Below are 27591 nucleotides of genomic sequence, written 5' to 3'. Positions count from 1 at the left end.
TACTGGGGCCCACTCACCGGCCCTGCCTCCTCTCTGGTGACCAGCTGATGGGTGTGCCCATGGCTGGGCCCCTGAAATTCCTTCTGCCCAGCTCGTGATCCCTCTGTACCTGCGGCTCTGCCCTCCTTACCAACATCGGGGATGTCCACTATCATGCAGTCGCTGTCCTCTTCCTCCTCCTCCTCCGTGTCTGCCTGGAACCCATCCATGTCCCCAGCTCCTGCCTGCACAGAGAAACCACAGGCCGTCACAGGAAGGGTGGACCCCTGCTGGGGCCTCCTCTCCCTCCTTGCACACAGGGCAGAAAACCCAGTTCAGCCCAATTTGACAGTTCAGTCTCCATACGTGAGCCCTATGGCCAGGGAAAGCCTGGAGGCGGGGGGAAGTCCCCTAAAAAAACGAGCCATACTTCCATCTTCCAGAACTCTCCTTTACACCACTGTCCACCTCACTACAAAAACCACCTGAGGACTTGTTGCTGGGACAAAACTGGAGGCTAGGTAAGGAGGAGACGAAATCTTTGAATTCCAAAGACACAGTTCTGGGTTTCTGCTTGAAGAGGAACTGATGAAACATCTTCTCAGCACCTGCTTTTTGCAAGCCCCTAGTGGCCCAGCTCGCTGCCCAGATCTCCGGCCAGACCAGCTGTGCCTGGGGTGCCACAGGGCAACTGCAGAGGTCTCAGAGTTCTGATTGTCGGCCTCTGTCCCAGCAAGGACGGGATGCATCCGTGGCAGGGCAGGAGGGAAATCACGGTGCTTCTGCAACCAGTCCATAGCAAGGACCATCCAAGGACAGAGCTAGGCTTACTCTAGAGGGCAGCTTTCTCTCAGACCTTTTTTTTTTTTGCTCATCCTAGAACTTGAACTGTGGGGGTTGTTCCTAACTTTTGTGCTCAAGACGGGTGCTCTACCACTCGATCCAGAGCTCCACTTCCAGCTTTTTCTGGTCAATTGGAGATAAGAGTCTCATGCACTTTCTTGCCTAGGCTGGCTTTGAACCATGACCCTCAGGTCTCAGCCTCCTGAATAGCAAGGGATTATAGGTGTGAGCCATGGGCACCTGGGTCTCAGACCACTTTTAAAATTCTTCCACACAAATGTTTGCCTAAGAGGGGGATCCTTGTGGTGAGTGCTTGGAATCTTAGCTCGTTGGGAGGCTGAGACACTGGAATCATGTGAGATTTGAAGCTAGCCCGGGTAAAAACAAACATCTCAGCCATTTCAACCAATCAAAACTGGGTCTGGTGACTCCTGTCATGCCTGTTATGTCAGAAGCCTGAGCTGGAAGACCACAGTCCAGGCCAGACTAGGCACACGTTTAAGACCCTAGCTGAAAAACAACTAAGACAAACAGGACTGGGGGCATGGTTCAAGTGGCAAAGCACAAGGACTTGAGTTAAAGTCCCAGTGCCACCAAACAACAAACACAAAGAACAAAATCAGCAATAGCCAACAAATGACAGGCTTCCCGGCCTCTCAGGCAGGCTTCCCGCCCGTGGCCTGTCAGCACTCAGGGGGCGGTCCCACATCGGCTCTGGGTAGAGGCAACCCTGCCTTGGGAAGAGGTGGTGCCCCCTTTTTCCAGGCACCCACCTCCAGGACAATGCCCACAGCGTCTCATTGTGCCCATCAGCCACTAATTCTGGAGGGGCCAAGGCAGACCAGTAGAAGAGCTGCTGTGGTGTCCGAAGGAAGAGCTGGTGGAAGTGGACATTTTCCTCTGATGGAGGAAAATCACCGTCCTGCCTCCACTGGGCACCGGGTTCGGTGCGCGCTTATGCAGTACGCACCCTGTGTTGAAGTCACAGGCTGTAACTGTCACTTCCCCATCACCACTGTCCCTGCCCAAGTAGAAACACGGTGGTCAAGAAAGCAATGGGACTAATGTCTAGTGTTGTCTTCCTTTGTTTTTGACATACGGTCTGTTACCAGGGCTGGCTTCAGAAGTCCTACGCTCCTGTAATCCTTTTGCCTCTAGAAGGCTGGGACCACAGATGCCTGCCACTATACTGGCCTGCCCTTTTCCTTTTCTTTTTTTGCAAGGTACTGGGGCTGGAACTTGGGGTCTTGCGCTTGGCTAGTCAGGTGCTCTGCCCTTGAGGTCCTGTGTGTGTCACGGGATCACTGGAGGCACCTCAGGGCTGGAAGCTGGACTGAGAGGTAAAGGAAAACATAGAAATGGAGAAGCTCAGCCCACAAACATGCACACGAGACAATCTCTGTGGACGCCTAGCGGAGGACAGAGGCTACACAGCGGGCAGCGCCGGTGTGCGTGGCATTCTCAGACCAGGGTCTCTAGGAAGGCACAGGACACAGATGTCTCCTGGGACATCCGAGGACTATGTGGCGGTGCTGTCCGTGCAGTGTCTGGCTTTGTTTCTCTGCACAGAATCCTGTGCTGGGTCTTTTTACAAAGCAGGTGGCAGCCCCAGGTCCTGCTGATGCCCATTACCATTGCCAGCCCCAGGGCAAAGATGAGCCCACGCTGGGCGGGCACCGCGTGGCTTTCACTTAGGCCCTGCGCACTACTGTGCCCATCTGAGGGCCCTGTGAAGCCCATCTGAGACCCCTCATGTCCCTGTCACCCGAGCCTGGACTCCTCACAGGCCAGCTGGTGACTTGTTCTAGCAGTGGCAGAATTTCCTTCCCTGGAGGTTGGAAGAGGTGGAAAGCACCTCACAGTCTCTACCAGCACTCACCGCACCCTGGGAGGAGAAGGGGCCTCTAGATCACTCCCAACAAGTGGCGCCTGCCCCAGGGCAAGCCTGAGGGTGCAAAGGCGACACCCTGCTTGAATGCTAAGCACAATCATGACTTTGAGTGGCCCCTAGCTTAGCCCTACCCAGGCAACGGCTGGACACAGTCTAAGATTGGGGAAATGCTAATGAGGAGGTCCTTTTGAGCCACAGCACCACTAACGGTTTTCTGGTGGTTCATTGGAGGTAAGAGTCTCATGGATTTTCCTGCCTGGGCTGGCTTTGAGCCGTAATCTTCAGATCTTAGTCTCCTAAGTAGCTAGGATTACTGGCGTGAGACCCTGGCATCTGGCTAACAAGGTTCTTAAGCTAGGGGACACTGTGTGCACAGGCCAGAGGTGCTGGGGTCCACCTCATGTCACCAAGCTTGAGAGGTTTCCTCCAAATCCGGTGGCAGGGAGGCTCATGGTGCCTAACCCATGTGCCATGGGCAGCAGCAAGGTGCCAGGCACCTCCGTGGAACTATTTCTTCACCATGTCTCGGAGCACTTAATTCTACTGTTGCCAAGTAAACACGGCACACAGCCTCCTATCCCCACTCCTGTGGGGAGAGGCATGTGCATCTTGCCCCCCTGCAGGCTTCTAGAAAGCCACAGGACACCAGGCCCAGGTAGGGCGGTGGTGTTCACACGGCAGAGCCCGGCCACGGTGAGCAGAGGTGCGTCCTCTGAGCGCCTCTCCTGTGCCGTGATCGCTTGGGTGTCCCGTGCACACGCTTCCTACACAGACGGGGACCCTGCCACTGACTGTGCTAAGGGACAGCAAGCACGAGCAGCCCCGCAGGGCCACCGGAGGGCTGGTCACCATGCAGCTGGGCCCCAAGAGCGAGCCCTAACTCTGGTGGAAGCGCACGTGACTGGGCAGGACCTGCGTGGGTGCTGCTTCTCCACCTCAGATGACTAGGGCGGGTGTGTGCGCTCAGTGTGGAGGCTCCCTGGCGGCTCACCTGGCCATCATGCCTGCGCTTCTTCATGAACTGCGTGATGCACATGCTGCCCGCAGACTTCCGCTTCAGCGTCACAGGCGGGCCCGGGACGCTGCCACTGTCCTCCCGGGGCGCCGCGGGCTCCATGGTGACGTAGCTCCACTGACAGGGCACGGGCAGGTGCTCCTGGTCGAAGCTCTTCAGCACCTGTGCGTGGACGTACCAGCACATCCGGAAGTCCGGCCTCTTCTCGTACACCGAGTTCTCGGAGATGAGCCGCTTGAGCCGGGCTTTGGAGGGCACGGTGGCGGCCTCCTCGATGGAGCTGGGGCTCGGAGGGCGGGAGGAGGTGGGGCTGGGGGGACTGGGGGCGCTCCCGGGGCTCAGCAGGCCGCGGCGGCAGTGCTCCTGGAACTCCCGGATGATCACTTTGCTCCCGTTTACGTTGCCGTGCAGCAGCGGGAGCAGCTGGGCCAGGACTGGCGGGACAGGGGGAACAGGGAGGACTTGAGACACTTGGGAAAACATGCCCCAGCCTGGAGGCTGTGGGGTCACACAGCCAGGTTGGCCATGTGTGCCCAGCAGCCCCGGCCAGCACCGGCGAGCTGCCACAGGCACCTCAGCTGCCATCAACACCACCGCGGGCTCTTGCTCAGCCACTAGTTGCCGGGCACTCGAAAAGCTCAGAGGTGAGGCAGGGAGGTGTCACCCCCTCATTGTAGCAAGCACTCTGGTTGGTGGTGAAAACCACCAGGAACAAGACCGCACTAAGAGTGGGGTGTGGCATGGCCGGTCACCCCAACACTCCAGAGGCCCCGTGTGGGAGGATCCAAGTCTGAGGCCAGGTGGGCTGCAGAGCAAGACCTTGTCTCCTAAGACTGGGGTGCAGCTCAGTGGCAGTAGCCATGCTTATCAGTACAGCCAAGGCCCTGGGTTCCATCCTCAGGATATAAAACCAGCCCGGGAGTGGGATTTGCAGGGCCTACCCTCAGTGCTGTGGCCGGGTCAGCTCAGGTGAGCCTGCCCATCCACCCCAGACACCTGAGGCCTGACTCACTCTGCTGGTCTCTCTTCTCTCGCTTGGAAACCTTGGGTGTCCGCTCTTCCTCGGGGGGCGCGGTGTCCAGCAGGCACACCGTGAATTGCTGCAGCAGCTTCAGCTCAGCGCTCGCGCAAGCGCTGTCAGCGGCCCACACGCAGCCCACCTTGACGGGCTGCAGGACACGGAACCGCTTGCCCTTGGCCAGGTACTCGTCCCACTCCTTGGCCTTCAGCTTCTGCCGCACCTTGTGGTTCTCCGGGTCGGCGCATTCCTGCAGGTGGCAGACAAGTTTGTCCGGCATCCCCATTTCTAGACGGTCTGGTGTGCACCTGACCAGGTATTTCCATTCAAGCCCCTTCCTGCCTCTCTGGCTAATGCACCCCACCAAGCAAGGCCACCTTGGGACCACTCTTCAAGCAAGGGCCATCTAGGGCACAGCAGGACATTCTGACCTTTAAATCTGACCCCACGACGTTTTTTTTTTTTTTTTTGGTCACTCATGGGGCCTTACCTCTGGGCCTGGCAAGCACTCTACCACTGAGCCACCTTCCCAGCCTAACACCTCAGTCTTCCACTAATGTGAGGTTTCTTTATTTTGTTTTTTTTGTGCTAGGGTTTGAACTCAGGGCCTTGCACTTATTAGCATCTACAGATGCTCTGCCCATTTGAACCAGTTCCCCAGTCCTTTGTGTTTTAGTTGTTTCTCAGGTAAGAATTCAGGAAAGTAGAATTAGGGGCAAGTGATAGAGCACTAGTTTTGAGCAAAAGATCAGGGACATCGCCCAGTCCCTGAGTTCAAACCCCAGGATCAACACACAACACCAAAAAAGACACAGATACAAGCTCATATTTTTGCTTGGGCCAGGCGTGAGGAGATCCTTCTACCACTCCATCCAGAGTAGCTAGGATCATAGGTATGTACTACCATACCCAGCTTTGTTGAGTTCATTGAGATAGGATCTCACTAACTTTGGGGGGAGGGAGGGGCCTGATTTGGCCTCCAACTTCTGTCTTTCTGTCTCTGCCTCCTAACAAGCTGGGGTTAACCATTGGCTATGTCTGTTGTTGGTGAAACTCCCACTGGAGATAAACTATCCCATCACCCCAGAAGACTCCCTGGGTCCCACAGTGGTCTCACCACCCATTGCTTTCTAGTATCAGAGACACGGCTTTGAAAGTCATTGGGTGCAGCAACAAGGAGGCAACTGTCTTGTGGGTCTGGGAAGGTGGTTCAGTGGTAGTGCTTGCCTCGCATGCATGAGGCCTTGGGTTCAATTCCTCAGCACCACATGAGCAGAAAAAGCTGGAAGTGGTGCTGTGGCTCAAGTGGTAGAGTGCTAGCCTTGAGCTGGAGCTGAGGGGCAGCGCCCAGGCCCAGAGTTCAGGCCCCATGAGCAAAAAAAAGACTGAGGTGTATAGGTTGAAGTGCAGGTTGATGGCACCTAAGAATGTTGCGTTCCCCTCCCACCCCCCGCTTTCTGCACATACACCTCTTTGCTCAGAAGCTTCTACTAGGTGCATCCTGCCACTCTCCCGGGCTGCAGTGGGGATCAGGACCACTGTCAGGAGGTTAGAGGTCAGAGGCCAGAGCACCCGCTCCCAGGTCAGTACTCTGCCCTCTGCCATCCTCACCTCAGTCACACCCTCGTCTTCAGACAGGTACCCGTGGGGCACAAAAAAGCCATCATCCTCATCTTCATCTTCGCCCACTTCATCGTCATCATCCTTGAGAGGAAAGGAAGTAACTGAACATGTGTGGGAACGGCAAAGGGGGCTTCACCATGAACACACATCTGAGTGTGCTGGGCTGGGTGCGGCTCCCCGGAGGAGCTGCCCAGCGAGGCCCTGGGTTCCCAGCCAGAGCACAGAAGGAAAGGAAGGAAGCAGGTGCAGTCTGTGACACTGCCACAGGGCAGCAAGAATCCTATGGGGCCACAGGGTTGGGCAGAAGCAGACACGTGTAGCCTGGGGGTACAAGGAGAGTGGGAACCTGGGCTTGTGGCCCATCCTTACCCCTTCGCTGTGGGACAGGGACTCCCCGGGCTCCTCCTCCTCCCACTCATCATCACTGTCCACCTCATAGTCCAGGAGCTTCTGCAAAGAGTGGTGCAATGTGGGTTACAAAGGAAGGGTGAAGCCAGCACGTCCAAGGAACTGGAGTGTGAGGAAAGCTGGGCAAAGGAAGAGACCTGCAAGGGCTCACCTTGTCTTGGGCCCAGGGATCCCGTGGCCGAATGACTGCTGTCTTCTTATTCCACGTGCCCCAGTACGCTGGCCGGTGGTTCTCAGAGAACTGCAGGAGCTTCATTCGGCCAAACTTGCTTCGCTCAGGCACACCATCGACTTTGCTGCTCTCCACGATCATGACATCACTGAGGGCGAGCTGAGCTCAGGAATGTGCCTCCTCCGCCACCCACTCTGCCCTTGCTGCCCACTCTGCCCACAGGCTGCAGCAAGAGCTGGATGGATGGGGTGCCCTACACAGAAGCACCACTGTCCCCAAAGCATGGTGGGGGGCTTTTACATAAGGCACATAGCCAAGCTGTGAGGGTGCAGCATGAAGAACGGGGCCAGCAAGGAGAGGCAGGAAACCCCACGATTCATGAGCCAGAGTCTGGCAACAGCAGAGCAGAACCAGGATTGGGCCATGGGGGAGGTGTGGGGTGAGGGTTAGGGTCTCAGCTCCGCTCCCTGGGACTGACTCTCCTCTGGAAGAGGCTCTAACCTGCTGAACGAGTCAGAGTCCTCGTTGTGGCTGTGGGCTCGAGTGGGTCCCGACCTGAGGGGCTGGCGGCCTTTCAGCTCTTTCAGGAAGGAGAAGTCTCCGCTCTGCTGCTGGAGGAGCTGGTCTAACCGATCGCAGAGGTCCGGGTCGAAGGCAGCCCGGCACCGAGGGGCAAGGATCATGTGCTCTTTAATCTCAAAGGGGGCAAACTTCCCACAGTAGCCAGCCAGGGTCTGAAACACAAAGGCTGAGTGGGCATGAAGGGCCCGGACGCACCAGGAGAACCTGGCAGGGCACAGAGACATGGCCAGGCGTGGAGGTCAATAGCGATGGCTCCACTGGGCAGGCGCGTACACTCGTCAACCCAGCAGTCAGCAGTGAAAGCCGAAGCTCGGGAGTCCCGAGCTAGGCTGGACGGCACAGGAAGACGCTATGGATAAATTATTCCTCCATTTCTCCTGGCTGAGTGAATGTGCAGCAAAGACCTGAGCAGAGTGGTCAAGGTCAAATAGGATGATTATACATCAGGTCTCATTTCTCAGTCTCACCTCAGTGTTGGGGTGATCTGAACCCTTCTTTCTGACCCCATTAGCTGTGGTACCAAGCAATGGAAGACTGCTGGGGGACAAGAGGAAAGGCCACTGCTGGGATGTACACAGGCTCAGGAGAAAAGTAGACCTCATTGGCGGCGATACCCATAGAACGCCTGGGAAATGGTGGGGGCCAGGCACCCACAGAATGAGCGGATCTGAGCCCAGCACCAGCAGAGGTCTTCATGACAGAGGCCCTGGGACATGGTCAGCACAGTGGACAGGTGAGGGCCACGCCCCGGGTACCACACATTCTGGTGATACCAAGCCAAATGTCAAAACAAAAATTAAGTTTTGTTTTTTTTAAAAAGAAAATAGAAAAAATTAAGAGAATGTATTTACAACAACAGAACACAGCCAGTTGTTGTTAAAGAATAAAAACGGTGACATGAGAAACAAAACACTGGGCTGGGAAGGTGGCTTTGTGTAGAGTGCTTGCCTTGCATGCATGAGGCCCTGGGTTCGATCCCTTAGCACCACATAAGCAGAAAAAGCTGGCAGTGGTGCTGTAGCTCAAGTGGTAGAGTACTCGCCTTCAGCAAGACCCAGGACGGTGCAAGCCCTGGCCGTGGACACCACAAAGGATTAATGTCTAGACTGAGCCTCCCTGAAAGCACGTGCCACTGGATGCGGTGTAACAGGATGGTGAGACCTCAGCACCGCCCCCCCCCCTTTCCCTAGTTGTAAGGTGAGCTATTCTGCTCCACCATGATGGAAGCCAATGTAAACCTTTCTTTTGAGTTTCTCAGGCCAGCTGCTCCATGGCACGAGGAACTGAGTAGGAAGGTTCCTGGGACAGTGTACACCCTGGCCTGGGAGCCAACAGTTCTGCCCATGTGGGTGTCCTCTGCTGAGCAAGGTCACTTCTGGGTGAAGGAAAGGATGTGTGGGTGCATAGGTGGGTTTGGGCCACCGATAGTCCAAAACCATGCTCACAAGTGTCAAAGAGGCTCATACCTATAATCCTAGCTACTCAGGAGACTGAGATCTGAGGATCATGGTTCAAAGCCAACCCAGGCAAGAAAGTCTGTGAGACCCTTATCTTTAATTAATAAGCAAACAGCCAGAAGCAAAGATGTGGCTCAAAAGTGGTAGAGTACCACAGTCTTTTTTTGGGGTGCGGGGGGTGGGGGAGTGGTGGTTGTGGGGCTTGAACTCTAGACCTAGGCGCTCTACCACTTGAACCACAGTGCCACTTCTAGTTTTCTGGTAGTTAACTGGAGATAGAGAATGCCACAGATTTTCCTGCCCAGGCTGGCTTTGAACTGTGATCCTCAGATCTTAGCCTTCTGAGTAGCTAGGAATATAGGCATGAGCCACTGGTGCCTGGCAAGCACCACAGTCTTGAGTGAAAAAGCTCAGTCAAGTGAAAAGACAACTGTGTCCAAGCACGTAGTTTTACACAAGAACCACAATGTTTCCAAGTTTATGTGAATGATCAAATGAACCAAGCACACGAAGTCCAAGTTGTAACAAGAGTGACTACAGACCCACCAAGTGGCCTGCATGTGAACAGCAGCCTGTGCGGATATCTATGAGCAGCAAAGGACCCATGGCCACCCTTGCACTGGAGGGGTGAGGGAAGCAGTGTCAGTTGGGAGGTGAGGGCTGCGAGGGTGGCCCCACGCTGGGATGGAGCTGGCCCCAGTGGTATCGCATTCTTAGGTAAGGCCAGGTGGTGGCTCTCACCCCTTCACCCCTGCATGGCCTGCCAAGGCGGCCTCTGAAAACAGCACATTCAAAAGGACCCCCTTTTCCTCTTTGGGACAAACGAGAAGACCAATAATTGAACCTCCAGATCGGGTGTGGGGGAAGGGAAAGGGGGAAGCTACGCACCTTGGGGGCCTGCGGAGTCTTTGGTTTCTGGAAGAATCTGGTGATTTCAGCCTTCTCAGCCTTGATGCGCTGGGACAGAGCAGAGGATGGGGAGACAGGAGCAGTTTTCGATCACAGTCTAATCCTCCAAAAGAGAACCCCAGGAGTGTGGACGAGCAACACATTGCCACTGGCTAGAGGGAGGCTGGTGGGATGCCAGCGCCATCCCACGGGCAGCCGGGGAGGTGTGATGGGCCAGCACTCGGCAGCTGCTGCGGATGTCCCCTGGTTCCCCAAGGCAGGATAGGGGGTGACAAAGAAGGTAAAAGCACCCTTTCGGGACAGCGGCTCTCGGGAGTGGGGGAGTGAGCCAATTTACCTTTTCTTCTTCTCGTAACCGTTTCTCCTCCTCTTTTTTCCTCTTCTCCTCAAGCTTAGCCCTATGAGAGAGCAAATGAGGTTTGAGCCACCCTTGGGCTGGGGTTCTGGTAGGAAGTGTTGGGTGTGCTGATTGGGACGCAGTGCTCTGTCTCCAGTGGCTAGAAGTTGGCTTGATGTCCACCTTCAAAGTATGTAATGAGTATAAACAAGGAAAAATGAAAATCAGAATTTGTTTTCTTTTGGTCGTGGGGCTTAAACTCTTGGCCTGGGCGCTATCCCTCAGCTCTTCAGCTGAAGGCAAGCACTCTACTGCTTGAGCCACAGCGGCACTTCCGGTTTTCTAGTGGTTTACAACTGGAGATAAGAGTCTCACGGACTTTCCTGTCTGGGCTTGCTTTGAACCAAGATCCTCAGATCTCAGTTTCCTGAGTAGGTAGGATTAAAGGTGTGAGCCACCAGCACCCAGCTACAATTAAATTTTGTGTTTTGTTTGATTTTGGTTGGTTGTAGGGCCTGAACTCTGGGCCTGGGCACTGTCTCTCAGCTCTTCAGCTCAAGGTTAGTGCTCTACCACTCGAGCCCCAACACCCACTGCAGCTTTTTCTGTAAATGTGGTGCTGAGGAATCGAACCCAGGGCCTCATGCATGCCACCTCCCAGCTAGAGTTAAATTTTGTGAGACAGGGTTTCACTACAGAGCACAGGCTGGGCTGGAACTGCAACCTTCCAGTCCTGGCCTTCTAAAATGCTGGGGTTACAGTTGTGCATCACTATACTCCCTCTCAGTATGAATTATTCTAGGGGAGGGACAATTGGGACTTCAACTCAGGGCCTTGTACTCTCACTTAGTTCTCTACCACTTGAGCCTTGCCTGCAGCTGGGCTTCTTGGTGGTTAAATAATGAGTCTTGTAGACTTTTCTGAGTAGGCTGGTCTTGAACAGAGATTCTCAAGAGTCCAACTTCCTAAGTAGATAGGATTATAAGAGTGAGTCCAGCAGTGTCTAGTTCAATATGAATTCTTTTTTTGTGTGTGTGTGCCAGTCCCAAGGCTTGAACTCAATGCCTGGGCGCTGTTCCTAAACTCCTTTTATTCGAGGCTAGCAATCTACCACTTGAGCCACAGCACCACCGGTGGCTTTTTCTGTGATTAATTGGAAATAAGTCTTACAGACTTCCCTGCTCTAGAGAGACTTCAAACCATAATCTTCAGAACTCAGCCTAAATAGCTAGGATTGCAGGTGTGAGCCACCAGTGCCTGGCTTCAATACAAAATTTTAATGGGAATTGGAACACAGCGAAATAAACAAGTCTCAACTAGCCAGAGAGCCACCAGCACAGACAATACCCACATTTGAAGGAAATCTGAAAAAGGGATCTGTAGAAGCTTGTCATGGGGACGGGAACAGGGGCAACATTAGCCCCAACTTACCCACCATTACCCCACCCAGCAGCCCATGAGGGCAAATGGACTGGAGGCCACTGTTTTGCCTTCTCAGTACAATAGCAAAGAGGTAAGGGTCAAGCCCAGTAGCTGGGGAGGCACGGTGGCCATGCTTGGCTTGGGGAACTCACTCCAGAGCTTCCTGTCTCTCTTTGCGCCTCTCTTCCTTGATCCGCTGCTTTTCTGCTTTCTCCTTCTCATCCTTCTCCCGTTTCTCACGCCGTTCCTTTTCTTTCAGCTCTTTTTCTTCTTCCTTCTTCTTCTTGGCTTCTTCCTTGGCCCGACGGGCCTCTTCCTTCAGCTTTTCCTTCTCTTCCTTCAACTGCTCTTTATCCTATGACACAAGTCAATACTGGCCTTGCACAAGCACCAGGGGCAGACCCAACACAGACAGATGGAGGGGAGCAAACTCTACAAGACTTTGGGCAAAGTCCAAAGGAGTGTAACCTGTGGCTAGTATGTGAAGCCCTGGGTGCACCCCCAGCTCCCCACCGTTGCAAGATATCCTTCACCCTTCCCATTTCTTTTGGTACCAGATTTTTAGGGTGTTTTTGTTGTTGTTTTGGGGTGGTAATGCTTGGGATTAAACTCAAGGCCTCCAGCTTGCTAGACAGGTGGCTCTGCCCCTTGTATTTTTTCTGTTATTTTTTTTTTCAAGATTTTTTTCAAGGCCTGTCTGTAATCCTGTTTTACTGCTGAAGTCTTACTAGGCATGTGCTACTACACCCACCCATTGGTTGAGATGGAGTCACGTTTTGCCCAGGCTGGCCTGTGATCCCTTCATCTCTACCAATGCAATGTACCATGGATTATAGGCACGTGCCACCTTGCCCAGATGCACTGGGGGCTTTATACTTCTTAGACAGGTGCTATTACTCCATGGAACTTCATCTCTAGTCCTTTTTGCTCTGGTGTATCTCGGAGATAGGGCTTATTTTTTGCCTGGACCAAGCTTGACTGTGATCCTACTTATGTTTTTCACTTAGCTGTGATGACAGGAGTTTACCACGGTTCTCAGCTACTGCTTAAGATAGGGTCTTGTGAACTTTTACCCAGGCTGGTCTCAAATGGATCCTGATTTCAACCCTAGGGGGGTTTGAACTCAGAACCTGGATGCTATCCTTAAGCTTTTTGCTCAAGGCTGATGCTCTACCACAAAAGCTACAGCTTTTTGGCGGTTAATTAGAGATAAGAGTGTCATGGTCATTTCTGCTCAAGCTGGCTTCAAACCACAATTGTTTGATCTTAGCTTCCTGAGTAACTGGGATCACAGGTGTGAGTCACCAGCACATGGCAAAATTTCTCTTTAAAACCGTTTCCTCAGCTCTGGAAAAAGTGAAGTCAAAGAGCCGCCTAAATGGCTGTACTGGCATCGTCTCATTAAAACGGCTTCTTTGATGTCTCTGAGGTGGGTGATTTTCATTTTATCACTTAGTTCCTGATGTGGCAGGGATGGGACATGAAACAAAACCTAGGTCCCAGGAGTTACCAAATCCTAAGTGTCAGGTGAGCTCACCTGCCTGCGCTGCTGATGTGTTTCTCACATGGCAGTGCCCCTCAGAACGGCACCCCATGAACTGACTACTCAGTTTGGGCATCTGGTGTGATACCACAGGCCCCATGTGTAAAATAACATTATAAATCTGCCCTGACAGACCTCTGGTCACTGTGTTGAGAAAGAGGGCTGGTCGATTGCTTTATCTTGCCAAAAATGTTGCAAGTCATTCCTGGACATGGAAGACACCCTAGGGCAGGGGGGGAGAGGGGACAGGCCTGAAGGATAATGAGGCACTGGGCTTAGCTGCAGGGCGGGAAGCTGCAAAGATGAACATCACACCACTGTAGCCATCTTGAGTCTTTTCCCCTCCTGGACACCCAACTCGGGAGTTGGCAGGTGAATACTCCAGCCCTTTCTGAGGCGATTTCAAATTAAGGGAAGCCAGGGCATTGAGGCAGTAGTAACAATACTATTGCTAATAATAAAAGCTTAGACAAGGCTCTGAGCTAAACCTGAGGGCTTGGCAAAGCAGAGGAGGCAACCCTGAAGCTGCGTGGCCCTGTTATATAGAACATGGCTGTGGCTGTGGCAAAGGGGAGATGGGCAGGGAGGGGCCAGGGACTCTGTTCCCTACAGAAAGAGAAGTACATGGAGTGTGCATGTGTGCGTGTGTGTGTGAACACGCCTTACTCTTTGTAGTCTCATCTTGTTCTTCTCTGTAGAGCCCTTGACGAATTTCTTGGTTATCTGAAATGAAAGACATTTATTTTTTTATTTCTTTGAACCATGAGCCTGAGCACTGTCCCTCAGCTCTTCAGCTCAAGGCTAGCACTCTACCACTTGAGCCACAGTGCCACTTCTGGTTTTCTGGTGGTTTATTGGAGGTAAGGGTTTCACAGCTTTTCCTGCTGGTCCCAAGTAGCTAGGTTGACAGGCATGAGCTACCTGTGCCCAGCTAAGACATCTATTTATTTATTTTTGTCCGGTTGTAGGGCCTGAACTCTCTCTCAGCTCTTCAGCTCAAGGCTAGCACTTTATCACAGAGCCACTTCTAGCTTTTTCTGCTTATGTGATACTGAAGAATCGAACCCAGGGCCTCATGCATGCAAGGCAAGCACTCTACCACTGAGCCACCTTCCCAGCCCTAAGACATTTATTTTTAGTATTTTTTTTTTTTGGGGGGGTGTGTGTGTGTGTCAGTCGTGGGACTTGAACTCTGGGCTTGGGCCCTGTCCCTGTGCTCTTCAGCTCAAGGCGAGTGCTCTACTGCTTGAGCCACAGGGCCACTTCCCCCAAGACATTTATTTTTAACTGTGGATGGTTTCAGTCACTTTCTCCCCAGGGATTCGGGCTATAAGTCCTAGGGGAGAGGAAAGGTCTGGGAGGAGCTTGCTAAGAATGTCTCTGGCACCAGTGGTTCATACCTATTATCCCAGATACTCAGGAGACTGAGATCTGAGGATCATGGTTTGAAGCCAACCCAGGCAAGAAAGTTTATGAGACAATAAACCACACACAAAAAAAGCTAGAAGTAGAGCTGTGGTTCAAGGGGTAGAACACCAGCCTTGAGCAAAAGAAGCTTGGGGATAGTGCCCAGGCTGACTTCAAGCCCTAGGATCCACAGACAGACAGACAGACAGACAGACAGACAGACAGACAGACAGACAGACAGACAGACAGACAGACAGACAGACAGACACACACACACACACACACACACACACACACACACACACACACACACACACACACACACACAGCTCAGTCATGAGCACTTGCCTAGCATACTAAGACCCTGGATTCATTCCCCAAACAAAAAGAACACCTTTATAAAACAAGAAACATTACAGCCTTTCTCAGTAACTTGTTTGTCCATAGACAAACTCAAATGCCACAGTGGGGCCAGGGACTTGATAAATGTGCACATATATGCCCAGATAAGAGGGAATCTGGGAAGGCAGATAAAGAACGACAGAAGCTCAGTGCCAAGCCCTCCAGAAGCCAGGTCAGCTCAGGACTAAAAGCCAAGGGTCACAGGGCAGGGTGGGATTTGTAGCACTGGACCAACCTGCCTGCCTGGAGGCAACAGTGCTAGGACAGGAACCAGGGCCCTCAGCTGACCTTGCCATGTTCCTAGGAATAAGGGGTACCACAGGGTCAGTCATACAAGATGTATCTGGGGTGGGGCCCTGTGGTCTCTGGTCAACGTTGCCTACCACAACTTCACTTCTTTCCTTTCTTGGTGGTACTGGGGATGGAGCCCAGAGCCTTCTGTGGACTAGGCGAGTGTTTACCAGCCAGCTGTACCCAGCCCATTGTTTGCTTTTGAGAGTTTGGAGAGTGAGAAAAGCTCCCCTTTGCCAGGGGCAGAAAGCTGCTGCGAAGCTGTGTTTTGGGGCATAAGGGTCTCCAGGTTCTCCGCTGACTAGCTTTGAACCAGGCACAGGCTACAAGGACCTGGGGCTCCACAGGCTCCTGTCGCCTGAAGGGCTCAGGTGCAAAGACGCCCAGAGGAATTGACTGTTACCTAACTACCGTCCCAGCAAGTCTACACTCCTGACAGCCAAACTGCTTGGGTGAAGAACAATGAGGGAAAAGGTGAAAACTGAAAGAACAGAGCTCCCCATTCCCTTAGATGGAAAGAGGCTGTGAGAGAGGGGCTGGACCTGACTTGAGAAGGACGTGAGTTGCAAAAGGCCCTGTCTTGTGGAGGGGGATGAAGTTGCAGATGTTTTCATCTGGTGCCGAGCCCCCTTGGGGCTGGTCTTTAGCCCGAATGGAACTTCCAGATTACCACACCCCAAAGGCAGCCGTGAAGCCAAGCAGTTTTGGGACTTAGCCTTAGCTTTAGGGGAGGGGCCAGGCCTAGACATGAACAAGGCCCCCTGTGCTTCCCGCTCCCCCCCAAGAGTTGGCAAGAACACATCGTCACTGCTCCATCTCTGCTGGGGCGTGGTGACACCAATGCCAGCCCCAGGCAGTCTCAAATGCTGGCAAATGTTTGGGGAACCTGGACCGTAAGGTGCCTGCCAAGTCCCTGATGTAATGGCCATGGCTACATTGAAGGCCTTCTGGGCAGAATATGTACGCCCTTTCTGTTGCTGTGCTTTGTGCGGGACCCAGATGGCAATTTCCTAGAGGCCAGGTTTGCCCACACCTGCTGGGCATCAGCTGCCGTGCAAGGCCCTCCATGATGTCTCTGTTGCCTCTGCACCCAGGACTCACCATGGTCCAGGAGCCCTGGAGCTTTAGGCGGAGGAGGCGCCCAGGCTTCCCCATCACAGCATGGCTACCACTTCCCTGATGGTCACGTGACCTTGTCTAAGAAATAGTATCTGTCTGAAACAGGGCCCAGTTTTAGAGCTGGCTCCCAAACCAATGCGCAATCCACCTTAGCCAGCTGGAGCAGGGCCAAACAGCAACCATCTGCCCAGGGCCAGATCCAGGAGCCCAGGAAGAAGCTCACACGTAAGAGGCAGCCGCCCCAGGTGGGGTGGCAAGATGGGCTTCATGGTGCCAGGGCACTGAGATTCCTGCAGGCTGGCTCCGACTCTAACCCCAGGGTACCTCATTTCCAAGTCTAGGCAGGGAGCCGCAGGGGAGGGGGGAGGGGGGAATGGTTGCTAGGGCAGCCTCACTTGAGAGAACATAACAGTAGAGACTGGTCCAACCTTACTGGAGTGTGAGGGGGCAGAAATGAATGCATGTTTCTTTGAGGCAGGAGGAGCTTGCTCTTCTAACAGCCCACGTCAGCCTGCAGAAGGCAGGCACAACAATTGTCATGTTGTCAGGGGGAGCATGGGGACAACAGGACACCCACTAGCAAGCGAGCTGCAGGGCCTCCTGCCACATGAATGCTGCAGAGCAGTTAAAGCAGAAGCGTCCTTCACCCCCATCCCCCAACCCCACACCAAATGCTGGATACATTGAGTGAAGGAGAAACCTGCATCTAATTATGTCACATGCATAGAAACAAAAGAATACAATGTATACCCCAGGCCAAGATGCAGAAAACATTAGATTGTACTTTCAGGGGACACAGAAGGAGCCAAAGGGAGTTGTAATACTTTCATTACTTTATCTTTGAAATGGGGTTGTGCAGGGCTGGGAAGGTGGCTCAGTGGTAGAGCGCTTGCCTTGCATGCATGAGGCCCTGGGTTCGATTCCTCAGCACCACATAAGCAGAAAAAAAGTCGGAAGTGGCGCAGTGGCTCAAGTGGTAGGGTGCTAGCCTTGAGCTGAAGAGCTGAGGGACAGCACCCAGGCCCAGAGTTCAAGTCTCACGACCAACAAAAAGAGAAAGAAATGTGTCACTTAGTGTCTTAATCTCAAACTCCTGGACTCAAGGATCCTTCTCTGCTCTAAGCCTCTAGAGTGCTGAGGGAGGGTGAGACTAGATATATACCACTATGCTTAGAACATTTAAAAAAAAATCAGCTGATATATTTATTTATACCAGTCCTTGGACTTGAACTCAGGGCTTAGGTGCTGACCTTCAACTTTTGTGCTCAAGGTTGGCACTCCTGGGCTGGGAAGGTGGCTCAGTGGGATGCAGGCATGAGGCCCTGGGTTCGATTCCTCAGCAAAAAGAAAAAAGCCAGAAGTGGCGCTGTGGTTCAAGTGGTAGAGAGCTAGCCTTGAGCTGAAAGGCTGAGGGACAGCGCCCAGGCCCAGAGTTCAGGCCCCACACCTGGACTCTCCCCCCCACAAAAAAAGGCTGGCACTCTTTCACTGAGCCACAGCTCCGCTTCTGGCTTTTTAGTGGTTAACTGGAGATAAGAGTCTCATGGATAGCTTTGATCTGCAACTCTCAAATCCCAGGCTCCCTGACTAGGTTGGATAATAGATGTGAGCCACTGGCACCCTGTTATTTATTGTTTTCGGGTGTACCAGTCCTAGGGCTTGAATTCAGGGCCTGGGTGCAGTCCCTTAATTTTTTCACTCAAGGCTGGCACTCTACCACTTGAGTCAAAGCTCCACTTTAGGCCTTTTGATGGTTAATGGGAGATATGAGTGTCCCAGACTTTTTTTTTTGCAGACTGGCTTTGAACTGTGATCCTTAGAGTTCAACCTCCTAAAGCAGCTAGGATTACTTAGTGTCTTAGAGCACTGCTCCAGGGTCCCTATAAGACAGCAAAACCCAAACAATGCTCATCCTGTCTTATTTAAAATGCCCTCAAGATGGGGCTGGGAAGGTGGCTCGCTTGCCTTGCATGCCTGAGGCTCTGGGTTTGATTCCTCAGCACCACATAAGCAAAAAGAAAAAAAGCCAGAAGTGGCGCTGTGGCTCAAGTGGTAGAGCGCTAGCTTTGAGCTGAAGAGCTGAGGGACAGCGCCCAGGCCCAGAGTGCAGGCCCCATGTCCGCCCCCCCCCCAAAAAAAAGTGGTATGAATTAGAGCTCAAATTCTGAAATTATACCTGGAAAAAAATGGTAGAGTAACAACTTACATGTTTTTTCCTCCCTCGAGATGTGTGTGTGTGTGCGTGTCAGTACGATGTCCAGGCTAGCCTGACACATCTGGGTTTATATGCTCCTGCCTCAGCATCATATGACGCTGGAGGAAGCAGGATGTCCAGCCTTCTGTATAAACTCCTAACAGAAATCCTTCTAGCTTCTTGTATGTGATTCTTCTCCCAGTTTAGTCATCAAAACCACTGCTTTTCTGTATTGCACTGTCACTTTAAATACAGTACTTGACTTTTTTTTTTAAACTAATTTATTATGTAACTATTTTTTTTCCTCTGGGGCTTGAGCTCTGGGCCTGGGCACTGTCCTTCAGCATTTCAGCTCAAGGCTAGCGCTCTACCACTTGAGCCAGAGAGCTACATCCGTAACCAATTATTTTCAACATGTGAATACTTTGTATTCCCTCTGAAAAAAAATAAACAAAATGTCCTCATGTTTACATAGCATAGATTAGCTAACATGTGACCTCTCACAGACACCCAATTTGACTTTTGTACAGAATCCTACTGATGTAAATGCTGATACAATGTAGGCCCCATGCAGCATTGTAACACTGTAGGGAATGACCTAAGGGAATGTCTGTACATGTTTGTATTCAGGACACACTTTATTTGTGACCCAAGGTTGGCTGATTACAAACAGGTGGACCAATAGATAAGGGGGAAACAATAACTTCATTAAAACAAGCCCTCAGATCTGTGGGAAGGGATGGCAAGAAATGCTTTTTTTTGGGTGCCAGTCTTGGGGCTTAAACTAAGGCAAGGCCTAAACTTTTCTGCTCAAGGCTCGTACTCTTACCACTTGAGCCACAGCTCTACTTCTGGCTTTTTGGTGATTGATTAGAGATATGAGTCTTAAGGATTTTTCTGTCTGGGTTGGTTTCAAACTGCATTTCCTCAGATCTCAGCCTCCTGAGAGGCTAGGATTATAGGTGTGAGGTACAGGTATCTGGCATGGGACATGCTTTTTTTTTTTTTTTTTTAATAAAACAAAACAAACCACAAAACTCCTATTTCCTTGTATTTTTGGGTCCGGTCATGGGGCCTGAACTCCAGGCCTGGGCGCTGTCCCTCAGCTCTTCAGCTCAAGGCTAGCACCCTACCACTTAAGCCATAGCACCACTTCCGTTTTTTTTTTTTTTTTCCTGCTTATGTGGTGCTGAGGAAATGAACCCAGGACCTCATGCATGCAAGGCAAGTGCTCTACCACTGAACCACCTTCCTAGTACTCCTATTGCCTTGTAATACAAGAAAAAGTAAAGCAAGAGCACCAATAAGCACAAGGATGCTCAGTGAAAGAGGATATAAGCAAAGGAGGACCAGCCCTGTGAGTGTCACATCTTTCACCAATGTACACAGCCTACAATGTCCAACACATCCCTACCTAGGAAGAAGGCAGACAGGAGGAAAGTAGAGAATAAAAATGAAGTATTCCCCAAGGGGGATCCCATGGCTGGGAAAGATATTAAGAGTTAGGTGCCAACTATGATGTGGACAAACAAAAACTTCACTGCTAGGTCTGGTGGTGCACACATGTAATCCCAGCATTTGAGATGCAGAGGGAAGAAGACTGCAAGCGTGCAACCATCTGAACTACATAGAAAGACTGTCTTTAAAATAAAATAAAGACAATTGCTAGACACTGGTGATTCAGGCCTGTAATCCTAATTACCCAGGAAGTTAAGATCTGAGGATTGTGGTTCAATGCTAGCTCAGGTAGGAAAGTCAATGAGATTCTTCGCATGCATGCATGCGCACTCATGTACACACATACAAACACACAAGCCCACAAGTGCGCGCTCACACGCACACACACTCAATACCATTGGTCACACATATCCACAGGTTCCACAAGTTCAAATTTAATCATTGGTAGTTATAAATATTTGGGGGGAGAAATACTGTGTTTGTACTATTCAAACTTTGTTGTTTGTTGTTATTGTTGGTCATGGGGCTTGAACTGGGAGCCTGGGCACTGTCCCTGAGCTCTTTTACTCAAGGCTAGTGTGCTCTACCACTTGAGCCACAACGCCACTTCTGGTTTTCCAGTGGTTAATCAGAGATAAGAGTGTCATAGCCGGGCTGGGAAGGTGGCTCAGTGGTAGAGCGCTTGCCTTGCATGCCTGAGCCCCTGGGTATGATTCCTCAGCACCACCTAAGTAAAAAGAAAAACAAGCTGGAAGTGGCGCTGTGGCTCAAGTGGTAGAGCGCTAGCCTTGAGCTGAAGAGCTGAGGGACAGCACCCAGGCCCAGAGTTCAGGCTCCACGACCGGACCCAAAAAAAAAAAAAAGAGTGTCATAGCCTTTCCAGCCTCAGCTGGCTTTGAACTGCGATCCTTAGATCTTAGTGCCTCCTGAGTAGCCAGAATTGTAGGCGTGAGCCACCAGCACCTGCCATACAAACTTTTTCCTGTCATAATTCCCTAGGCCACTTATCTAAGGACTTACACAGCAGTCACACTGCACTGGATATTGTGTCTCAAAAAAGGATTTAAATGCTCAGGAGCACGCACGTGGGCCCCATGGAACTACTACTGTACCATATTATATAAAGGACTTGTACACCTGTGGTTTCAAAATCTAGGATACTGCAAGATGACTGCATCTTAAGAGGTGTGTGTGTGATTGAACATGACCAGAGGCTCTCCTGCTCTTGATTCCACATCATCCAGAAGCCTGGCAACTACTTCCTTCTTCCTTCTCATTCTTTGGGACACCCAACATCAGGGGGTAGAGCATCCACCCTTAGCAGCCAGGTCTACTGGGTGGCTGGTAGTTTCCTGCCAAGGCTCTCTGGGGTGCTGAAGCCACCTACAGTATTTGTAAGTTACTCAAAGAGTTGTGATAATATTGCCTTATAGGGCATTCTTAAATCTTCTTTGAGAATTTATTCATATTAAGGCATACCACCTTAAATGTAAGATTTCCTAAATTTAAAACATTTGGTGGCCGGGCGCCGGTGGCTCACGCCTGTAATCCTAGCTACTCAGGAGGCTGAGATCTGAGGATCACGGTTCAAAGCCAGCCCAGGTCGTGGGGCCTGAACTCTGGGCCTGGGCGCTGTCCCTCAGCTCTTCAGCTCAAGGCTAGCGCTCTACCACTTGAGCCACAGCACCACTTCCAGCTTGTTTTTCTTTTTACTTATGTGGTGCTGAGGAATCATACCCAGGGGCTCAGGCATGCAAGGCAAGCGCTCTACCACTGAGCCACCTTCCCAGCCCCTCTGTGAGATTCTTATCTCCAATAACCACTAGAAAACCGGAAGTGGTGCTGTGGCTCAAGTGGTAAAGTGCTAGCCTTGAGCTGAAGAGCTGAGGAACAGTGCCCAGGCCCAGAGTTCAGGCTCCAAGACTGACAAAAAAAAAAAAAAAAAAAAAAAATATATATATATTATATACCCCAGTCTGATGTATTTAAACTTCGTAAGTGCGCCGTGTGGTACAGCACATCTGTAATCCCAGCACCAGAGAGGATGAAGCAGGACTATTTTAGTGAGATCCTGTCTTAAGGAGGAAAAAAAGTGGGAGACCTCTGAAAAGAGAGCAAAGCAGAAGGGGAGGGGAGAAGAGGATTTTCTAGTCTTGACTGATAGTTTATAAATAAGCCCAGGAGGTAAAAAGATAGAAATCACTGAGAAAACTAAGTAGTCCTGAACAGATTAGAATTCACAAAACAATCAAGGTTGTTGGTTTATGATCTGATTAATCAGGAAAAGTACAGATTAAAAGACCCACCTCAAGGTCTGATGTTTACATACAGGTACCCCCCACCCCTGAACAAGGGCAGAGCAAAGGCTAAGTGGTAGACAGAACACTCCCTTCATATGCACAAATTCCTGGGATCAACTCCCCAAACTGCAAACCAAAATATACAAAACAAACTAAAGGTGAACAAACAGAACCTATAAAACCAAACAATATGCTTTAGGATTCTGGACTGCTCAAGTTTCACCCATGAGACCCTAAAGCCAAATGAGAGTTGATGTTCACCGCTGTGCTGGTCAGCTACCAACAAACTCTGAGCTTCGTTGACCCACCATCAAAAACATAAAATCGTCCAAAATCTGAGAATTTCTAGCAACCAAGATGATTGTACAAGTGGAAGATTCCACATTTGATCGTGACAGATCTCAGCCAAAGAGCAGGTGCGTGGGCATGTATAAAATTACCTTCAGGTGATGTTTACACAGTGTACAGGAGGCACTGGGGCGGACTAGTGAGCCCTGGCCTAGCAGATATGAGGACTTGGGCTCTAGAAGCATCTAGTGGCTCCATATGTGCTTAGCTGGGTGTTGGTGGCTGGCAAGTATATAGCTACTCAAGAAGCTGAGATCTGAGGATGGAGGTTTGCAGTCAGCTCTGCCAGGAAATTCTGTGAAACTCTTTACTTCCAATTAACTATCAAAAAGCCAGAAATGGTGTTGTACAAAGTGTTAGAACACTAATTTTTTTTTTTTTGGGGGGGGGGGGGAGTCAGGTCGTGGGGCCTGAACTCTGGGCCTGGGCGCTGTCCCTCAGCTCTTCAGCTCAAGGACAGTGCTCTACCACTTGAGCCACAGCGCCACTTCTGGCTTTTTTCTTTTTGCTTAAGTGGTGCTGAAGAATTGAACCCAGGGCCTCACGCATGCAAGGCAAGCGCTCTACCACTGACCCACCTTCCCAGCCCCTAGAGCATTAATCTTGAGCCAAAAAAAATCTAAGGAATGGTGGGGTGCTGGTGGCTCATACCTGAGTCCTAGCTACTCAGGAGGCTGAGATCTGAGGATCACAGTTCAAAGCCAGGCTGGGAAGGAAAGTCTGTGAGACGCTTATCTCCGGTTAACCACTGAAAAGCAGAAGTGGTACCTGTGGCTCAAGTGGTAGAGTGCTCACCTTGAGCTGAGGAGCTCAGGGATAGCACCCAGGCCCAGAGTTCAAGCCCCATGACTGGGGTGTGTGTGTGTGGGGGGAGATGGAGGAGGGAATTAGCTAATGAATGGTGTCCAGGATCCCAGTTCAAGCTCTAGTACTAGTATGCCCACACCCATTCCCCAACATGTGTTTTGGCTTGAGATTATCTTCAAGATATTTCATTGTATACATACAAATATTCCAAAATCCTAAACACTTCTGGTCCCCGAGTATTTTGGCTAAGGGATCCTGGTAGAACGACAGAAACAATTTTATTGTTGCTTGGTTGTACAAGAGTTTTTTAAAAAAAAAATTCAAGGCTTTGTGCTTACTAGGCAGGTACTCTCCTGCTTGAAGCAACCATTCTGCCTCCTTTTGCTCTGGTTTCATTTGTTTGCATATATTAGCCATCCAAGGGCAAGGTGCTCCAGTTATTTTCTGAGATATGATCTATCTGGCTTTTTGTCTCGGCTGGCTTGAACTGTGTTCTATTTATACTTCCTGCTGTAGGTAGGATGACAGGTGCACTCCACCTTGCCCAGCCTTTTCTGTTGAGTTGAACGCTTTTGCTTGACCTGCAATCGCTGCCTCCTGAGGAGCATGAGCCTCCAGCATCTGGCTTTTTGGGCCAGGACCTTGCTGTGTCACTCAGGCTGGCAATTCTCCCATGATGGCTCCAGAATGCTGAGATTACACATGTGTACCACCACACCCAGCCAAAAGCACATCATTTAAATGTCAGCCTCCTTGGGTCTTTTACAATGGCTCCAGGTTTCTCATTCTATTGCTCCAGTCCCTCAGGGGAGGTTATGAGATGGTGGCCACGATACAAGGCCAATTACACAGTAGTCCCTTTTACCCTTCTGTGTTGTTGCTTCACCACGGACTCCCTAACCCATCTATATGGGGATGTGGGTAGGCACCGGGTGAAGTGAGGGTGACGGGGCCAGGCTGGCAGTTCTTATTCTCCCAAAGGGCTATGTTGGCAATCACTATTCATTAGGAGTCGATGAAGTTTACAGAATCCCTCCCTGAAGATATTCAGCCCCCTGTAGAATAACCAAGGCCCTCCCCATCACTCTACACACAACTGCATTTACAGTTCTTGTTGGTTTTTTGCCAGTCCTGGGGCTTGAACTCTGGGCCTGGGTACTGTCCCTGAGCTTCTCTTGCTCAAGGCTAGCACTCTACCATTTGAGCCACAGCATCACTTCCAGCTTTTTCTTATTATATGGTACTGAGGAATGGAACCAAGGATTTCATGCATGCTGGGCAAGCACTCTACCTCTAAGTCACATTCCCAGTCCTCAGTTCTTGCTTTTGTTTGTTTTTTTTTTTGGATCTGGTCGTGGGGCCTGAACTCTGGGCCTGGGCACTGTCCCTCAGCTCTTCAGCTCAAGGCTAGTGCACTACCACTTGAGCCACAGTGCCACTTCCGGCTTTTATCTTTTTGCTTATGTGGTGCTGAGGAATCAAACCCAGGGCCTCAGGCATGCAAGGCAAGTGCTCTACCACTGAGCCACCTTCCCAGCCCTCAGTTCTTGCTTTTGAAATGGGGTCTTGATGTGTAACTCAGGCTGACTCCTGACTAGAGCTCCTTCTGCTTTTACCTCCCAACTGCTGGAACTGTAGGTGTGCAACACCACATCTGGCTTACTTTATGGCATGTGATCTCAGAAAGACTTCTGGTATCTTACTCTTTGTGTGCCAGTAGTGGGGCTTGAACTCAGGGCCTCACACTCTTGCTTGGCCTCTTCATTCAAGTCAGGAGCTCTACCATTTGAGCCACACTCCAACTTCCTCAGAAAGACATCTGTGTTGTTACAAAGTCATCCCTCTGTGGCTCTGCTGTGTGCACTGACCATGTGAGCGACCTGGTTAGAAAGGAAGGTACCGAGACCTATCAGTGTGTGAGTGGATGTTCTGTGGGATACTTACTCTGCAGGTGGACGGTGTGGAAGGACTGGTCCTGATGCCATGTTGTTTCTCAGGAGCGACCGGGCCCTCGGGAGAGCTGGTGGGAGAGGACGAGCTCAGAGATGAGTGACTGAGGACAGAGTCGTCTTCAGGGCAGGATTCCAACACATCACTCTCTGAGATTCTGCTCTTATCCAGGGGGGTAGTGGGAGGAGAGGTGGATGGAGGAGGTTTCAAAGCCAAGATGTCCTGTAAGATCACCAGGGGCATCTTCCCCTTGAACAGGATGCCCTTGGCCTCACTCCAGCCGTCTGACTCCTGCGGAGGGCACGGTGGCAGATCCTCTGTCAGCTTGGTTGAGCTCTGTAGTAAGACTTCCTGGGAGCTGCCTTTTCCCTCTAGGCCTCCTGGTCTAGCAGGCTCCTTTATTTTACAAGGACTGTCTGAAAGGGGCTTTTCAGGAAACACTGCCTCCTCACAAAGCGCGTTTACCTCTGATGGCCTCTGCTCATCTCTGCCTTCTCTGATCCCATTAACAGCCTCCTTGGGGAAGGAGGCTTCAGGAGGGAGTTTACTGTGATCCATGGCATTGTCTGTCGGGTCATTTGAATCCTCTGTCAGATCGATGATGACCACATTCTGGGCAATGCTGGTTTTGATTCTATTTCTTAAGAAGTTATCTAAAGGACCCTTCCCATTGACCAGTTTGGGTCTGAAGTCTAGGTCAGAAACCACATGACAGTCGCTCTCCAAGTTAACCAAGGAGCGTTCCAGATGGGGGACCTTGCCATCCACAGAAATGCTCTGAGGGTGTCTTAGGTCATCAGGCTCATCCTCGGCTTTCTCCTTGGGCACAAGATTCAGGCGTTTGAATGGCAGGCGGGCTGAATCCAACAGGGAAAAAAAAGACTTTTCAGTGAAAGTGTGAGAGAATAATTGAGTAATAATATTGAGTAATCTGTATGCTGGATATTACCCATTTTGTTGGGCTTTGGGGGAATTTTATTTTCCCCCACTCATTCTGGGGCTTGAACTCAGGGCTTGAGCCCTGTTCCTAAGCTCTTTTTGCTCAAGGCTAGTACTCTACCACTTGAGCCACAATGCCACTTCTCATTTTCAGGTGGTTAATTGGAGATAGGAGTCTCACAGATGTGCTGGGAAGGTGACTCAGTGGTAGAGTGCTTGCTTTGTGTGCATGAGGCCCTGGGTTCAATTCCTCAGACCCACATAAACAGAAAAAGCTACAAGTGGCACTGTGGCTCAAGCACTAGAGCGCTAGCCTTGAGCTGAAGAGCTGAGAGACAGCGCCGAGGCCGAGTTCAAGCCCAGGCAGAGTTCAAGCCCCACGACTGACCAAAAACAAAGCAAAACAAACAAACAAACAAACAAAAAACCAATCTCACAGACTTTCCTGCCCAGGCTTGCTTTGAACCATGATCCTGAGTAGCTAGGATTACAAGCATGAGCCACCAGTAACTGGCTGAGGATAAAGGTTTTGCAGCTTTGAAATGGAGCCATAGGAGACTGGGGGTGTGCTCAGCAGTATAGTGCTTTCTATGCTTCACCTCTAGTGCCCCTAAATATATTAAAACTACTACCATCTCCATCAACAACAATAAAACTTAACCAATTGTGGTTGTCTGTCCTGTATGAGGCTCTGTGTTCCATTCCCAGCACTGCAAATATATAAACTACAACAAATACAGATTTGCCTGGCACTGGTGGCCCATATCTGTAATTCTAACTCCTCAAATCTCTAATCAAAGCAGCAAAAAGCTAGAAGTGGAGCTCTGACTCAAGTGGTAGAGAACCAGCCTTGAGCAAAAAAGATCAGGGACAGTAGTACCCAGGCAGGGTTCAAGCTGTAGTATTAACACAAAGAAATTTTTGTTGGGGCTGGGAAGGTGGCTCAGTGATAGAGCACTTGCCTTGCATGCATGAGGCCCTGGTTTCGATTCCTCAGCACCACATAAGCAAAAAGAAAAAAAAGCCAGAAGTGGCGCTGTGGCTCAAGTGGTAGAGTGCTAGCCTTGAGCTGAAGAGCTGAGGGACAGTGCCCAGGCCCAGAGTTCAGGCCCACGACCGGACCCCCCCCCCAAAAAAATTTTTGTTTAGAACAAAATTACCTTCAGGTTAGATAGGG

General features: G+C 51.0%; 1 protein-coding gene across 2 annotated transcripts in view; it reads right to left on the bottom strand.

Annotated features, from left to right (window-relative positions):
• The window catches only part of LOC138807597 (chromatin assembly factor 1 subunit A-like), a 31902-nt gene that overhangs the window by 599 nt on the left and 3712 nt on the right, over positions 1-27591 (bottom strand). For both annotated transcript variants that reach the window (XM_069993374.1, XM_069993375.1), the window contains exons 3-14: positions 25470-26332; positions 13866-13922; positions 11809-12011; positions 10235-10295; positions 9877-9945; positions 7451-7683; positions 6929-7097; positions 6739-6819; positions 6358-6450; positions 4741-4996; positions 3705-4162; positions 131-224 (exon numbers count right to left, since the gene is read on the bottom strand). In XM_069993374.1, coding sequence (XP_069849475.1) covers positions 131-224; positions 3705-4162; positions 4741-4996; positions 6358-6450; positions 6739-6819; positions 6929-7097; positions 7451-7683; positions 9877-9945; positions 10235-10295; positions 11809-12011; positions 13866-13922; positions 25470-26332 — 2637 coding nt within the window. The remainder of the gene's footprint in view (positions 1-130; positions 225-3704; positions 4163-4740; positions 4997-6357; positions 6451-6738; positions 6820-6928; positions 7098-7450; positions 7684-9876; positions 9946-10234; positions 10296-11808; positions 12012-13865; positions 13923-25469; positions 26333-27591) is intronic.

The sequence above is a fragment of the Dipodomys merriami genome, unplaced genomic scaffold (genome assembly GCF_024711535.1).
Source record: "Dipodomys merriami isolate MVZ:Mamm:240054 unplaced genomic scaffold, mDipMer1.0.p SCAF_421, whole genome shotgun sequence".
NCBI classification, from domain to species: Eukaryota; Metazoa; Chordata; class Mammalia; order Rodentia; family Heteromyidae; genus Dipodomys; species Dipodomys merriami.
Note: the sequence above shows the minus strand (reverse complement) of the source record. Positions and strands in the feature narration are given on the sequence as shown.